The 18,214-nt window shown below is 27.6% G+C and overlaps 1 protein-coding gene across 1 annotated transcript in view; it reads left to right on the top strand.

Moving 5' to 3' along the window:
- LOC119668219 overlaps positions 1 to 10,090 on the top strand; it is a 131,643-nt gene extending 121,553 nt beyond the window's left edge. Inside the window, exons 3-8 of the mRNA XM_038077663.1 lie at positions 3,564 to 3,826; positions 6,449 to 6,556; positions 6,642 to 6,806; positions 8,770 to 8,870; positions 8,957 to 9,122; positions 9,603 to 10,090. Coding sequence (XP_037933591.1) covers positions 3,706 to 3,826; positions 6,449 to 6,556; positions 6,642 to 6,806; positions 8,770 to 8,870; positions 8,957 to 9,122; positions 9,603 to 9,886 — 945 coding nt within the window. The 5' untranslated portion in view covers positions 3,564 to 3,705 and the 3' untranslated portion in view covers positions 9,887 to 10,090. The remainder of the gene's footprint in view (positions 1 to 3,563; positions 3,827 to 6,448; positions 6,557 to 6,641; positions 6,807 to 8,769; positions 8,871 to 8,956; positions 9,123 to 9,602) is intronic.
- Positions 10,091 to 18,214: the final 8,124 nt, after the last annotated feature.

Here is an 18,214-nt window from a genome sequence, read left to right on the forward strand (position 1 = left end):
CAAATGTGTTTACAATTTGCTACTAATTAACGTGATGCCTTCTATACTATATATGGGCGCATATATTTTGCATATATGACCCCGGACAGACAGCATAATGACAGATTCAAGCACATAAATTTCATCCGTATGTAGGTGAAATATATCTTGCACACTCAAAAATATCTACATACACAGACATGTGAAATTTTTATATACTTGTTTTGTGTAGCAGTGTTGCTACACAAATGTATCTAGATACAAATGTATCTATGTTTGCGAGTATCTTTAATTCATGACTGTGTGTCTGTCATTAAAATGAGTAGTTAGTCTTAGGTTTCAAGGTTAATTCTTTGTATGCGCGCACGTTACATGACAGTTAATAACTCAGTAATTACTGCAAAATAAACAAAAATTGTTATTGTTTCTCTGCTTAAATAATGCGAGAAAGTTATCTTTATTTGCACTGTAGTAGAGGCAAATACAAATACTCGTAGTATGAGTAATAAAAATATTAATTTAAATAAATAATATTTACAAAAATTACAGTGTTTGCTTAGAAAGTTCAAAATATAGTCATTGCGATAATGGACCTATAGCAATTATTAACTAATTAGTTATTGTTTAATTATTATTACAAAAAACATTAAGTTTATAGTTCAGGTAGTTGATTTAGTTTATTTTTTTTGTAAATAAATTAAAATTTTTATAACATAGTCTTATTAGTATTATACTATGTACTATAATATTAATTGTAAAACTATTCAAGCTTTTTGTACATACTTATAAGTACAGTACGAGGCAATTGAACTGGCAACCAACTTACGGTCACTGCTTCTCTCAAATCGTTCCTAACAGTGCACTAAAATTGTACCTCATAACATCAGATTTCTTTGCTTACTAGCGCGACAAACGATATGCATATCAGATGTGTTGAAAAAATTTTATCCGGTACACATAGTACTATGATTATTAGAACCCTATAACATCTGAAGGCAAATAAATGAATTGTGTCTAAAATCATAGCCCGTTACCAGACTTAAACTCAGCAATATCGGAAAAAAATGTTCGAAACATGAAAAAGTTTTCTGTCGCACTGAAAACTGACTGCTGATAAATCTGCCTTTCAAGATGCAAACAGTACAGAATCTCACACCTAAACAAGAAAGGAATAGAGTGGCAAGAGCAATTGCTTCATCGTGCCGAAAGTGTTGAGTAACCGAATTGGGGTTTCTTTTAGGAGTCCCCAATCACGATTAAGAAGTTTGGAAACAAACAAAATGTCAATATATATTTGAAAACAAGACATACATATAACCATGGTTTAGAATGTTATCCAGTTCGGTTTTTAGATTAAGTTTTGAATACTCAAAACTTAATAAATGATCTTTATATATAAGTATTTTGTGAAAACATCTTTAGAAATAGTCCTTAAATAAATACATATCTTTAAAAACAGTACTTAAATAAATGAATTCATTATACCTGAATATTGCTAGATAACACAATTCATAAACTTTTGAATACATATGGTTTGAACAGAAATAATAATAGCGTGTCTAATATTTTAACATTATTTTATAAAATAATATGCTGAGAAACTTTTTATAAGAGATGTAAAGAAGAGAGTCCTTATCTTGCTTATTTCGGCTCGAAATGTAGAACTGAAATGTCGCCACATATCTTAAGACTACTCAGACCTAGTAGGTTACTAGTACCTTAGATTCTCAAAATAAAGACTGTCCTAGGGCAGGCCTGTTTTAACGGCGGCAAGTATAACTAACCTAATTACTTTTAGGTATTATTGGAGCCCACTTTCAAGTTTCCAGACATTTTACACAGACCTAACAAATAGAAAGATCTTTAAACTGTATGAGAACTTGCGATTTAAATATCAGTCAGTAACTCAATTTAAGAGTTTTTCTAAAGACAACCAAAATATGGTTTTATATTACACATTTATGTAAAATAGCTTACTCTACTAAAATCCGTTGTAAAATGGGTGTTCACGGAAATCAAAATCGGGCTTTATTTATTGATTATAATAGAGCCTTTAAAATACAAATTAAGTACCCAACACTAGACAATAAAATCTATTCTGTGTTAGAACCAATACCTAATACCAGTGGTTATGGGACTAATAAAAATAAATAAGAAACATAAAAATTGTATCTAAATAATGATATTGTATCTATATTGTATCTAATTGTATCTAAAAACAATATCTAAAAAAATTTAACAAAGATCATAAGAATAGAAATAAAATGTGTCTTTCTCTTTTTTATTTTTTTAATGTATAAGGTACTGTCATTTAGTATCCATTTAGTATTTTTACATCCATAATTCTGCATACTTGGATGTCTATAGATATTTAAAAGTATAATATTTTTACTAATTTCGATCTTAGTAAACTAAAAAATAGTTTACTGACAATGGCAGTTAGAAAATAAATTTTATTATAATATTAGTATTTGAGAAAATCTAATGTTGGCAATTGCTGAAAACTATGGCAATAAAAAAGGTTATACACATCAAGAGTCGACTATATAATTATTTATCAGGCTTCAGTGATTTCGAACGACTATGAATTATCGAAAATTACGCAACAATATGTTGAATAAGCATTTCATTTTTTAAAATAAATTATAAATTTCTTTTATGAAGCTAAATATCTTCTAAATGTCTCTTCAATAGATGCTTCGATTTATTACTACCAGCTTGGTTATAAGGAGCCTTAAACAATATACTTTTTTTTGGCATTTTATTTTTATGATAAGTGCAAGTAATAAATACGACATTTAATAACATTTAGAAAATTAATTAATTTATATTGAAACAGTATAAAATTCTGTATTTATATTAATTTTACTACAATATTTCTAAAAGATTATTAAATTGTTATTTATTGGACAAAATTAAATTTTAACTAAATTTTATGTATTGTAAATGAATATGCATATACATATAATGTTGAGGAAATGAAAGTCCTTTTTTTAAAAATTTAGTTATAAAAGACTTATTGCCCTAAATTGATTTTTGATATCAATTTTTGACAGCTATCATTATTGAATGCTAAATAAAAACTTTTAATTTTAAATTGGAATATTAAACTGCGAATATAAAGTTGACATTTTTATTATTAAATTTTTGAGTTTCTATTATTTTCATGCAATTAGAGAAAGCATTTCTCTAACAATCTCATTCAATGATATCACATAATTGACCTACATTTCAAGAATCGTCATAATCATGCCAATTCAATAAAAAACAAAATCCTTAACACATAATCAAACACTTTCTATGGCCTTTTAATATTATTGCCCCCCAAAGTAGTGCTAAGTAGCCTCCCACTCATTCGCTGCCTGTGCGCTGATAATGACATTTATAGCAAAATTCAGTAATAAACATTTTACAACAACAAATTTCACAATAAAAAATAAAAAAATTTGAACCGAGAAATAAACTGGCAATTTAAATTATTCAAAGCATTTGATTTATTCGCTCAAATGCTTACAAATTTAATTTTATTTGTTATTTTACTGAAGCGTTTAATTTCATCTTTTCTTTAAATTTTTTCATTACAGTTTTGATCTCATCATATTCGGAAGTGACCTTTTAACGTGTGCTTGCTAGTCGTGACCTTCAAAATTACAGAAGAAAGGAAAAGAAAAGAAATCTATCGAAATCTCAGCTGCCGTCTCACTTAATTATGCTGATCGATAAAAAATGGCGAAATCAAAAACTGCTCTTTATGCTGCTGGGTTAACTTGTTACGGGTTCTTGTGCTTCGCTTTGGCTTCAGCCGCTATTGGCATACCCATTTGGGGCTACTACGACAGTTCAAATGGTAAGTACTCAGATATATAATAGAGATCATTATGATTGTTATAGATGTGCTGCTATTGGCATACATGTTTAGGATTGTTTCGTGTATTCAAATGATAGGTACTCAGATATATAATAGAGATCATTATAATTGTTTTGGATATGCCGCTATTTATTTAGGATCATTACGACAATTCAAATAATAGGTACTTAGATATGTAATAGAGATGATTCGGATTATTTGCCTATTATTATATATCTGTATGTCTCTATTGGCATACCCATTTGGGGTTATTATGACAGTTTAAATGGTTAGCACCTAGATATATAATTAGGGTAGTTGTGATTATACGGTCCGTGATTGGAAAAATGTTATATTTGAGCTTTAAATATTAAAATTACTCTTTAATCCCAAAGAATATATGGAAATTAAGTATATTTATCGTCGTAACGACTATCAAATGAATTCTTTTAATATATCTTTTACAAATGATATATCAAAAAACAAATATCTTACGTCATATTAAGAAATCTGAGAATAGTGAACGCCGTGTTTTTACAGAAAACTAAATTATCTGTGAAACGGGATATATTGCAGCAAGACTTGGTATATTGCAATAACACCTAACCGCTTAAAAATCTATTGGATTATTAAAACTCGAAGTGAGTTTCTAAGGCTAAAAAGAAATTGACATCAAGGAAGAAATTCTAATATCTGTTCGCTATGTAAATAAAATTAAGAAAAAAGTCTCCAATATTTTATCAAAAGATGTCCAATACTGAAAGAGTATCAATGAAGATATTTTAAAATAGCAAGGCTGTGTATATCTAAACTGATTGATATATTAAAGATTTAAATGATATACAATGATAGCAACTGTCAAGGCTACGAAGCTTTCGGACTTCTTCAGCATACTATGGTATATGTGAAGACTTTCTAGTAATAATAGAACTGCTTTTACTAGGAAGTGTTTTGTTTTAAAAAATAATTATGTTATGTAAATAAAAATAGTTCTCACAAAAATAATGGACCATGTAATCATTTTAAATATCAGTCAGTAACTCAGTTAGAGAGATTTTCTAAAGACAATAAAAATATGAACAAGCTTCGTATTGCATAGTTAATGATAATAGCTGACTATACTAAATTCCGTAGTCAATTTTACGCACCCCGGAAATAAAAAGGAAGATAATGTCTATAATACAAATAGCTAAAAGTTAATTCAAATGCTTCAGATATAACTAATAATAATTTATTATTATTATTATTAATAATAATAATTAATATTAATATATTAAATACTTCAAAATAGAAAACAATAATATTATGGTAGTTGTTCAGCCATATGTTTATAGTTCAAAAGGAATTATTTAAAAAAAATTTTATACTTCAGCAGTTTAGTGGTATTTATAGCACAAAAAACTAATAGTGCTAGCATTTAAAATAGTAAGAAAAAATGTAACCTCATGTATTAATCTGAAATCATTTATATAATATATGTATAACTCCAATTTCTCCGACAACTCATATGACAATGGATTTTAGTGAAAAAACAACTCTTTTGAGCATCATTACAGTTCAGTATTCAAGATACCAGGTTTTAAAATTAATAATGTTTACATTAAAACCATCAACTATATATCAACTATATATACTATATAAGTATACCATATATACTATATAAGTATACCATATATACTATATAAGTACACTATATATACTATATAAGTATACCATATATACTATATAAGTATACTATATATACTATATAAGTATACTATATATACTATATTGTCACATCAGAGTGCTCAGGTACTACTTTAGGGATTTAACATTTTTATTGTGAAAAATGCTTCATAAAAGTATAAGTAAAATTAATTTTTATTTAAGTTCATCTTTGACAGTTCATTTTAATGAGAGCCTTATTACAGTTTCTGACATTAATAATAATATCGTACAGGATCTCATATAGTGTTTCTGAAGACAATAAAAATATGAAACTATTTTACATTCCATTGCTATTCAAAATAGCTAAGTCTACAAAAATCCGTCGTCAAACGGACTTGCCCTGAAAATCATAATCAACTTTAATTTTTTGACTATAATAAAGTCAAAAATTAAAAAAGTGGTGTATTTCAGCAGTTTAGTGCAATATTAAGCACAAATTAACTAATAGTATCAACTTTTTAAAATAGTATTAAAATATTTTTATTGTAATTAATTATAGAAAATTGTTAATACATTTTGTTCTTTACGATAGGGAACCAAAGATTTTAAAAAATTAAAACTAATTAAATTGAATCCAAATTTAAATATATCTTTTCAAAGGAAAAACTTTTATCGTTGATAGCTAAAACGATTATTTTGTGTTATTACTGACTCAATCTGAAAAAGTGTAAATTGCGCTCAACCGAGCGATACTTTTGAGACAGTTCATTGATAGTTCGAGCTAGATTCATTATTTACTTATTTTATTGATCCACTGATTATTAAAAAAGTTTGGTTTACCTCAGTTAGTAGGATTTAATTAAGATTTTCTAAAATTTGACATATCATTTGATTAAATACATTTCTAAAAAATTTAAATAAATTATAATTTAATTAAAAATATTATAATTACTAATAAAATTTATTTTTATTTAGGTGGCTACGACTACGACCGTGGATACTTTGGTCCCTTTAAAGTATGTAAACAGTTGGCATACAATCGTGAAAAGTGTGGTAATGAAGTCTCCAAATTTCGGCTTAACTGTAAGTTGTCAATATATTTTTTGTGTTATATTTAAATTATTAATTAATTTTTAATTAATTGTAATCTCTGTTTAATATATTTTAGCTGCCGTATATGTTAGTGGCTTATTGGCCATCATTAGCTCAGCTGCGCTGGGTATATTCTGCATTTTATCGGTGATACAAATTGCAATGATTTCATCACGTGATAAGGTTGTGATGTCATATACTAGCTTAGTAATGTTAAAATTGATCTTAGCAATAATTGGATGTAAGTACTGAACATTTCATTTAATATTATTTTTTATATGCAAATTTTGCAAAAGAAAACCTTATAAGAGATTTTAGAATAATACTTAGAATAGTCAATTTAAGATTACTAAAGCCCCCATAAACTAAGAATGTGGTATTTAAATGATCGAGGATAATTTTTACTCAATCGATTGAGCATATACAAAGTTGACAATATATAATAAAATAAATCTCTATTGAAAACTGTTTCCTTATATATAAACATATTAAGTATATAAGATTTTAAGTAGATTATCTGAACGATCACCTTAATCTACTCTATCATCTTAATAAGATAGAACTGAACTAGACTGAAGAACATTTATCTACAAGGAGATGATACATCTAGTCACATTCTTTGTGTCTATTTAGCTTTGGCTTTCACGAGGAAAATACTAAAACAGGAGAATATGTAGTATTATTAATATTAGGATGTATGTAATATTATAAAATACCCAACATTAAACATTCTGAGCTTTATTCAAAATGCCAGTAAGGATCAGTTCCTAACGCAAAAGATTTACCTTGTTCATTATACTCTGCTCCGCTGGAAGCCTACAGACCTGTTAACTTCTCCTCTTTATTTTACTATTATGTGCATTATCAAATCCATGGTACTCATTATATACTTGAATTCATTCAAGTTTAAAGAATGTCCTTTTCATTTTTCTTTAGCTTGAAGTTCGCGTACATTATAGTTAAATACGTATTTTGAACTCGGAAACCAATCACTATGGTTTAGTTATAAGTACTTTGTTAGGTTATAAATGCTAACAAAAAAGTGGAGCTTAAAAGTATTAGATCCATTATAAAAATTTGGGGTATCTATTGTGAACAGTGAACAAGATTGAAGATTAATTGAAAAAAAGGAAATATTAATATGATTTAACAAAAAGCTAGATAGAGAGTGGAGCTATGAACTGATTGAAAAGAGTAAGGAGAGTATAGAAGAAAAGAAAAGGAAATGTATGAAAAAAATTTGTTGATATAGTCTGGATTGAAGTTTGTAGACTATACCAGATTCCTTGGAAATCTAGAAGCAGTATCTATTGTGAACAGTGAACAAGATTGAAGATTAATTGAAAAAAAATAAAAATTTTTATATGATTTAAAAAAAAGCTAGATAGAGAGTGGAGCTATGAACTGATTGAATAGAGTAAGAAGAGTATAGAAGAAAAGAAGAGGAAATGTATGAAAAAAATTTGTTGATATAGTCTGGATTGAAGTTTGTTGACTATACCAGATTCATTGGAAATCTAGAAGCAGAATACAAACAACAGAAAAAAGACACTACAGTAAGAGGACTGTAAGAGGTGGACTATAAGGAATGAGATATAAACATAAGGATGGTATGAGAATAGCAGAAAGTATATGGAAAAGTTATTAACTCAAATGACTTTAATGTTGTTATTATAGCGTAGTTTGAAGTGAAACACAAATGTGATGTAGAAAAAAGAGGAGGAGGTAGACTCTAAGAACGACTAATAAGTAACAGAGTATTCGAAGAAGTATTCGAATTCGAAGAAGTGTATGAGTGTAGAAACATATATCGTGTCTTTTAAGCTAAAAAATGTATTGCAAGAATTTTTTTTTTTTATGAGTGTTTTTTTGTGGTTTTCTGTGTATTGATATATTATTATTAAACGTTCTGATATGTGTCAATATTTAAGTGAAGCCATTAAAAATTAAAGTTATAATATTAATTGCGAAATAAAAGCAAAAGAATCAATTTTATTTAGAAGCCATTTTATTCTCCTTACGCGTTTTCGGTATACAAAGCTTAAATCATCCGCCATCGCATTAGCGTACAGTGTCTATTCTTTAATGCAGAGAATTAGAAGTATTGTTTTTATTTGTATATAATACCGAAATTTTTTTATTTTGGTGGAAAAGTCTAACTATAAAATTAATGTTTTTTAAAAAATTGTTCTTAAAACCATCAGGTATACTAGCATTGATTGCTGCTGTCCTCTTTGCTTTGCAAATAGATGAATCGGAAAAGTATGGATTTAGAATCTCACGTGGTATATCATTTTATTTACAGGTTAGTAAAATTTAAAAAAAAAATCTGTAAATATATAAATTAAAATCTGTCACAATATACTATATAATTATTATATCATTTAACAGATAGTTACCATAATTTTAAGCATAGGACTTGTCTTAACCTCAGTATATGATATGCTTTTCTCACGTCGCCCTGGAGGAGACCCAACGATGACTGTAGATGCTTCATCACCATCTAGTGCAACAACATATAATAATCCAGGCTATAAAGAGCCACGTACCAAAAATGGTAAGTACATTCTATGGGTTAAAAAGTATTTTCAGTTTTAATATAACTTTTATTTAACTTAATTTTGAACTTTAGTTTCTATATAAAAAAAATTTAAATAATTGAATAATATTGAATAATTTTTTTTATTTCGCTTATTTCGTTCAACTTTTAATATTTTAATATATTTACTAGTTTTTACTAGCGTTTCTTAATGTTTATATAATTTTAAATTCTTCACTCATCTTTTATTAGTATAAATAAATACTGAATATTAGTGAGTTTTAATAATTACAAAAACTTTATTTTTAAATAAAATTTTATTTTATTCTAATTTTAAATTATTCTTTTTTTTAATTACTTTATTATATTAGTCTTTTAATGAACACTCATTTTGTTTGATTTTAGATAACATATGAACTGAAAATACTTTCTAGCCAAGCTTTCATTATAATTTTTTTTTATTACTAATTATACGCATTCCATATTATTATTTTTTAGGTGTTTCAGTCACAGATGCTTCCGGCAAACCTTATAGCAATATACGCAATGGAAGCAGTGTGGCGTCGTTGAGTACAACAGTGACAAGCGTTTCAAATGGTTCGACTATGGAATCAGTTACACGCTCACCTTTACGTTCCAGTTTGAAAAAACCTCGACCACCTCGAGATAATACGTTAGGCATACAAAATCCAGGGTTCTCTGGCTCAGGGAGCTCGCCGCCTATGAATCGTAGTGGTAGTGTTAAGAAAGTACGAATACAGACACACAGTACCGAGGTGTGAAAATTTAATTTGACACACTTAGACATAAAATTTTTATTACATTTAATTAAAAACAAAAAATAAATTAAATTATTAAAATAAAAATAAAACATTCGCATATTCAATGAAACAAAGACTGTGTATAGAGAAAAATCATTAAGAAATTAAAGTTCTAAAATAATACAAAAAAAAAAACAAAAAAACATTTACATAAACACAGATACACGCACACAAAAATCTTAAACACATACGCACATAAAATTGTAAAACGACACTATTTTAATTTTTTTATTTAATTAGTTTAAAGTGTAAACATCAAACGCAATACTTAAGTTAATTATGATTAAATTAAATAATTGTTATTAGATATAATTTTCTTAAAATTATAATACCATCTATTAATAATATTAATATATTTATAAAAAAATATAATAAATTATATTTTGTTATAAATTTTTAATCTATCGTTAAACCTGTAATCTTTCATTTAGTCTTCCAAAAAATATTATTAATTTATTTTTAATTTCAATTAGAAAACTTTTAAAATGCAGTAATGAATAGTAAGTTTAATTAAAATTCTATTGTACGAAAAATGTTCTCAAGAAATTAACAATTATTATTAAATTTTTTTCGTATTCTAACTTTTAAGTTTTCCGTCCAATTTTGTTTTAAACATTAACTCCTAGAGAAAAAAAAACATTGTTATAAAATTTAAAATCCGTTAAAAATATGTTATTAGATATATAATTATGTTATATAAATAATTGTGTTATTATACCATCAGATGTATTATTAAACACATATAATTATGTTATATGTAAATAAATATTTATGTATATATGTGGATATATATGTACATATTTTTTCACGTGCGTTAATTCACTCGTTGTAGTGTAAACACTTAATAGTATACGAGTAAGTCTGATAAATCCTCAGTCAACCACTATCTAGACTTTGAGTTGAAAGCACATAAATATACATTTAAATTATTATATATTTTTACAGATATATTTTATTTATGAATAATATTATATATATATGTGTGTTTAATAATAAATCAAATTGACTGAGTGCCATGATTTAATCATGTCTGACACTCAAGAATAAAATAAAATAAACACAATACATATATTTATATTTAGATAAAAAGGAAAATAATATAAATATGCATAAATGTATTTAATAATATATTGATTATAAAAATATTTTTGTGTATGTAAAATTTTATTATTTATGTAATTCTTTCTTTCGAAACATATTTCTGTTAATATTTTTGTAGAATTTTATTATGCTATATAATATAACCAAAATGTTGTGTATATATATTTTATTCTATTTGATATATTTTGTATACTTCGTATATTAAAAAAAATTAAAAGTATTTCTCAATAATTAAACATAATTTATGTCATTTTATTTTCTTAAATTTTCATAATACCAAAATATTATTATTCCTAATTATTTTTGTTTTATAACAGAAATGTTAAGAAATCAAACCTTTTAAAGAAAATGTTTAATGATACAAAATAGAACTAACAATCTCTATAATTTTGTCGTTGGATGGTCTTTATATACATATATTTTATTTTAAAATATTTTATAAGTAATTAAAACAAATTCTTTGTAATTTTCACAGTTTCATGCATTTAAATGCAAAATAATTACTTTAAATATAAGTAGCAAAAAATTGCAATATTATATCATAAATGACAAAAATAATTTAATTTAAATTAAGTGTTAAGTTTGTATTTAAGTAAATATATTATTCATAATTAATTAAATTAAATTTAAAAAAGAATAACTAACAAAACTATTTCTATATTAAGCAAATATATTATACTAGTAATTATTTAAAAGTTGATATATATCCTAAACTAAATACAATACAATTTGTACAAAAAGTAAATTTTAAAAGTTATATAATAAATATAAACATTTTAAAATGATTTCATTAGATTTATTAGTATATAATTAATTATAATAATAACATTAAAATAAATTTAATTTAATTAATTATAAATATCGTAATAGCTAATAAATTTAGTGAACGAATTATTATTATTTTTATAAATTAATTGTTTATTATTAATAAAAATTAAAAAAATATTATTAAAATTAAAACTTTCTTCTTCACTTTTTTGATAGAATTCATGTGTCATTTTCAGTTGTTCCTTCTTCTGTGCGCATTCAACAAAGACAAGCACTCGCTCGTAAAAGTTTAGCTAAGACAGCAACCATAAACGCTACTTGTGCTACTATCCGCTGAATGTAATAAACCTTGCTAACTTGTAAAACAGTGGCGGTTAGACATTTTTTAATATATGTGAAATAATTGAGGTGTATTGACATACAACATTGTCGAAAAATTTACTCAAACTATCAGTCTTATTAAAACCTCTTGCTAAATAGGCGTGCTTTTAAGTTTAGAAACATTTTAAAGCTCTATAAATTGATATAACTAGGTTTTTATAACTAACTTCGTTAAAGCAGTTTATTTGCATAAGGTATAATGATAATAAAATATTATAATAATATATAAAATATGATTAATCATACAAAGAGCTTTCGTGTTTTTTAACTTAGTTAAAATTAGATTAAAGAAAATTAGACTAAAAAAAACGACTGCAGCATCGCAAAAAATATTTCCCAAAAGGAAAACTATCTAATTTTAACATATTTGGCACATGTAACCAAATGTAAATGAACAAAAAACAAATCAGCCAAGGGTGACAATTTTTCAAAATTTATATGTTTCAATTGGTTTTTTAATGTTGTGAATAATTTCACACACATTTTCAATAAAATTTCTGCATTTTCTGCTAATAACGTATTATCTGCTAATAATTCAAATGTAAAAAAACAAAAGCTCTCCCAGAACTTTCGCAGAACTTTCTGATATATAAAAGCTCTTTAACATGCAATAATCAACTTATGCCAATGGAAACCACCAAATCTTAATTTGATTAACGAAAGTTGTTTTAGCTGCAGTGGAAACACGGTATTATATTACTTGGACTTAGTGTAATCCATTGATTTATCTCCACAATTGTCAGAACAGCAGCAAAAATAAAAATTAATTTTTGATAGTTTTAAAGCACTGATTGATCTTATAAAATAGTATCTTATTTTAATAAACACAACAAATTCTGCACATATATTATTAGTTAGTATCTAACTCATAATTTCTTTAACTCCCAAAAAATAGAGTCAGACTATATCTGTAAAACTTCACGTGATTGGGGCACCATATTCAGTTTAAGCGCTTCAGTAATAGACTACCAATTTAATACTTTACTTATTTTAATGTCCCTTATAATATTTATGAGTAATTCAGTAGAAGAAGCTTTGGTAACAAGTCTGCAGCATATGCAGAAAAGAGATTGACAATATTGGGTTATAATATCTTGAGCATAAATCACGTTCAAGCTCTCTCTGTTGATCTTCTAAAATTTATTAAGGAACCTAAGAAATTCGAATTTGAATAGTCTACTTTATTTTTAGTATTTAATCTTTCTTTTAGATTTCGGAATATTGGTCATCTAACCAAATGTATAGTTTTATCTTCTCCGATATTCAAGAACCAAAAAAAGGTGGATGTATTCAATTAATTTTTAAACTCGGTATGATGTTTGCAATGAACCTTTCGGCCGAGGTTTCGCTCGCCGGACCCCAGGGTTGTTACAAGAAAATTTCTTTATAACCCTGAATCTTCCCGTCGTATAATAATTTAAAAACCCGGGTTATTTCAGTTTAATTATTTTTATTTTTACAAAATAAAAATTTTTACAATATTTATGTTTATAGTTATTTACTAACAAATTTTATTACTAATACAAATATGGAAAATTACTATAATTCCTGTAAAAAGAAAACCCGATTAGCATTAGGAGGAGTGTCCAACGTTACCGACTAGGCTACGCTGGTAGGTTGGGAATCAACGTTAGCGACTAGGCTACGCTGGTAGGTTGGGAATCAACGTTAGCGACTAGGCTACGTTGCTTAGGAATCAATGTTATATAAATTGCTTAGTTGCCTTGTTAAATGTTTCCTTCTGTGCTGCGAAGTGCTCTGCTCCGTAGCCTGTGATCAAGTGCACATGCACTTGTTTGAATGGAATGCGTTATACTACAATATACACCATAATATCCAGATCGGTTAACTTCTGATTTTCACTTCGTAAGAGTGAAATCACTTTTTCTCTAAAAAATGTTCAAACCCATCTAATCTTTACTTGAAATGAGGACGTTAAAAATGACTTGTATTAATTTTTTGTCAGCACTGATCTAAAGATTTTGTCAGCACTGATCTAAAGATTTGTGACAGTGAAACCCTACTACTGCCTGAAATATGGGAAAAGATATAAACCCAAAATGAAGTATACAGTTTATACTTCAATAAAATATCTGTGCATCGAAAGAAATCCATCTAATATTTCAAAACAAAAACGAAAAACGGAAGCACTTCCAAAAAACCCAAGTGAATTAATTCAAAATAAGTTTATCATTAAGAACAATATAGAACAATATAATCTATATATATAAAAGAAAGATGTGTTATTGTTACACCACTTATAACTCAAGAACGGCTGAACCGATTTAGCTGAAAATTGGCAGGGAGGTAGTTTAAGGCCAGGAGAAGGACATAGGCTGAACCGATTTAGCTGAAAATTGACAGGGAGGTAGTTTAAGGCCAGGAGAAGGACATAGGATACCTGTTTATCCCGTTCACGACAAAGTAGGTTTTGAAATTATCAAATTTTTGATATAAGAAAATATTTTATTAAAATTTAACAGATAGAAATATAACTTAGTTAATGTGTTTTTAAAAGTTGTATTAGATCAATATAAGTTTGTGTTGCAATAAATATCGTTTTTAATCAATAAAACTACCTGGTTGTTGCAAACTCAACAAAATAAATAATTAACAATTATAATGTATGGTATGGTTGAAAATTTGAGTTTTTAGTTTTTTAATAATGCCGCGACCAAGACGATCGAATCTTTCCCGACAAAGCCGTAATGCAAGAAGAATACGAAATACTGCAAATTTAAGGACTGAAGGTCGAGCGAACAACAGAGGTCAACAAATAGATAATTTGCGATGTGTACTAAAATACACAAATAAATTATGAATGATTAATGTAGGTATTTTTTTTTTTTGTATTTTTTCCAATTAAAAAAAAACTGCTTATTTATTGCCTTTAAGGCGGAACAGAGTTCGCCGGGTCATCTACTAGTTTCTTATGTTTAATAATAATATTTATTAAATAAACATAACATACATGAGTAAAAATAAGTATTTTTACTTAATATTTTTTTAAAATCACATCACCTTCAAGTCTATTAGACTTGTGATCTATAGACATCTTCATGTCTATTAAAATAGAATAATTGTATAGTTATCCAACTCTGATACTTAATGGACTGAAAATTGATATGCTTTGCTATGTTGGGGGTTTTTGAACCGCAGCTATTTTTTGTATTACTTCGATTTAACATCTTCGAAACAAGTTGATATCTCAAAAAGTAATCTAGATAGTACTTGGGGTAACGAAAAAGTTGTCCAAAACAGCTGATTATAGAGAACTCCATTTTCAAGTCGGCATGCAGTGTGAAGACTTAAAATTATTATATGTTATTATTTTAAGTCTACATAACTTTTCAAACGAAGAATTATGTATGAAGAAGGTATTCGAAAAGTCTTTGAGATGGATTTTATTTGGAATGTATTCTGGCTTACAGGAACCCTTCCACTTTTGGGAACAAACATTATCAACTTTTCCCTTTTTTTTGAATATTTCAAAAGCTATAATAGACAGAAAAAATTAAATTTCCGATTAAGAATACTTAACATATACTATATTACTAAGATATCACTAAGGTGATGTTTCACTTACTGCAACTTCATATGGTCGCGATGCTCCGCTCCATTAGGTACCCTCTTTATTTTTATTCTCCTGCAAGTTCAACTCTACACATTATTATATTATTATATTATATACATAATATTGTATTATCTTCACATACATAATTTTCAGATTTTCGTAATAATATAATCTTACAAACTGAGGTAGTATAATTCAGTAGTATCTCAGTAGTATAATTCTACTGTTGACTCATTGTGTGGATGATCCATGTAATATCCAACATATTGTCGTATACCCATGCCCCATCTCTTCTTAATTGGATTTCGTTTGTATATTTTTGTGACACCATAAATTACTAGACATAAGGAATTTTAATTGACATAGTCAGAAATAAATTTGGAAATTATTAGGTAATGGTAAATGTCAAAAAAAAAACAGTTTGATTTTATTTGTTTGCGTACCTTTCGAATGCAAAATGTATCTGCGTCACATATCGAAAGCGAAATGATTGCATACTGACCAAGAGACAGACATCAGCAAATTAATGGGGCGAAGTGTGAGGTAGATAAACAAATATTAAAAAACAGCAACAAACACAACCCTAAAAACATAAAACCCAAAAAAAAAATACTACTTATTTTGTGTAGTGTAGCTTCCAACAATACACTGTAAGCTTCTATAGAACAAACAAACCCGGCAGAGCAGCAAACAAGCAAAAAATTAATTTGTGGAATAAAATTTTTGCACATTTTACTGACCCATTCACACCCATTTTTGTGCTTTTACAATTTTCACAACAAAAAAAAAATATTCCAAAACAAAAACAACAAAGGAACGAACGAGAGAACAATGTACGCACACTAAACTCCATTGAGGGTCTTAAACGTATCATGTAATGCTGGCGGTAAATCGGTCTCGCCTGGTAATGTAGGCAAGCGCTATGCATAGTTCACTACATACCTAAGTACCGCTATTGACTCACACCTCCGATGTCTGTGTCACCCGAACCATTCGTGAATAAAGCACACAAATTCCTGCCTTGCTTGATATTCAGTGCTGGGTTCTGCTTCCCCATTTGACAAAATTTGTGTGCATTTCGCTGCACAAATTCATGGAGTTTCGTCCGGCGCTATCACCGTTGTGGTATCAGTTGCCATTTGGCATTTTCCAGACAGGAGTTGCTATTCAACTCCAACTTCCCGGTGCAGCGCTGCGGTGGTGGCACAGCCCGCTTTGTTTGTGTTTCTGCAAAAACTCCAACGTGTTTTCCATTTTCGCTTTTGCAACTTCAATTTTCTGAAATTTCGTGAAATTTCGTCTTTGTGTTCTAGACTTTCGCTTGAATTTCGCTTTATTTCCGTTTGCAGTTCACTCCCGTTTTTGTTTTTGACTTCATTTTTGTAAAATCCAGTGTTGTGTGTTCTCATGTGCGTTTCTGTGTAATTGCAGTGTAGTGTGCATCTGTGCAAAATATTGGTGTTAAATGATAATTTTCCTTGTGGTTGTGCCAGACAGTCATGCCCAGTTTTTTCGCTATGCGAAAATTATTAAAAAAAAAACATAAAAACATATGTCATTAAATACAATAAAATTACTTAATAAGTCTTATAAAATAATTTATTTCAATATTTAATAGTTTATTTTGAAGGACAATAACCGAACCATATTGGATAATAGCTATTTCCAAGTGGAAGTCCAGACAGGTGTTTTAGTAGCCATTCTCTCAACCCAACCTAATAGAATATTATAAAAAAGTTGCTTTGATAATTTCTAATAATTATATTGTTGGTAAAAACTTTTCACCAGAAGTTTTTGATGGAAAATCCATTTAAATCAATTGATAACAAAAACAACCAATCAACAAAGACAATTAGTTTGTTGGGTGAAAATTGTCTAAGACATATAGACAACAAAAAAATCCTATTGACAAAGAACATTACATTACATTACAGTAAATAGAAATTAAGTGATATAGATCGAAAACTATACAACAGCAAACGATATAAATAGCGGCACGTTAACGATTTCCGGGACGCCGAAATTTGACGTCCAATGTACGCTTTGCTACAAAATACCCAGCTTATCCTAAAAATTTGTGCTCTTGATATTATTCATATAAAAAGATTATAAGTTAAAAGTCCAATATGTCAAGAATCACGTTACACCAACTCACAGGGTTAAAAACAAAGTTTCGTAGCACAGATGTCTTCATCAATTGTCTAAACGCACCATCCAGGAAATCATACGTATGCCTACAGCTCACAATTAAACTAAACTGATATCCATATGCTGATCTATGACTTCCTAAAGTATTCTTTATAAAACGCAAAGCACAAATAGCAAAAACTTATCTCCATTAAGTTAAGATACTTTTCATTATCTCATGAACAAGAAACTAATTGTGCCTGAAATTCATAATTTAATCACATTGATATTAATAGACTCTTTACTCATACAACGATCTAATTTATTCTTTAATAAAA

Source organism: Teleopsis dalmanni, chromosome 1 (assembly GCF_002237135.1).
Source record: "Teleopsis dalmanni isolate 2A chromosome 1, ASM223713v2, whole genome shotgun sequence".
NCBI lineage: Eukaryota > Metazoa > Arthropoda > Insecta > Diptera > Diopsidae > Teleopsis > Teleopsis dalmanni.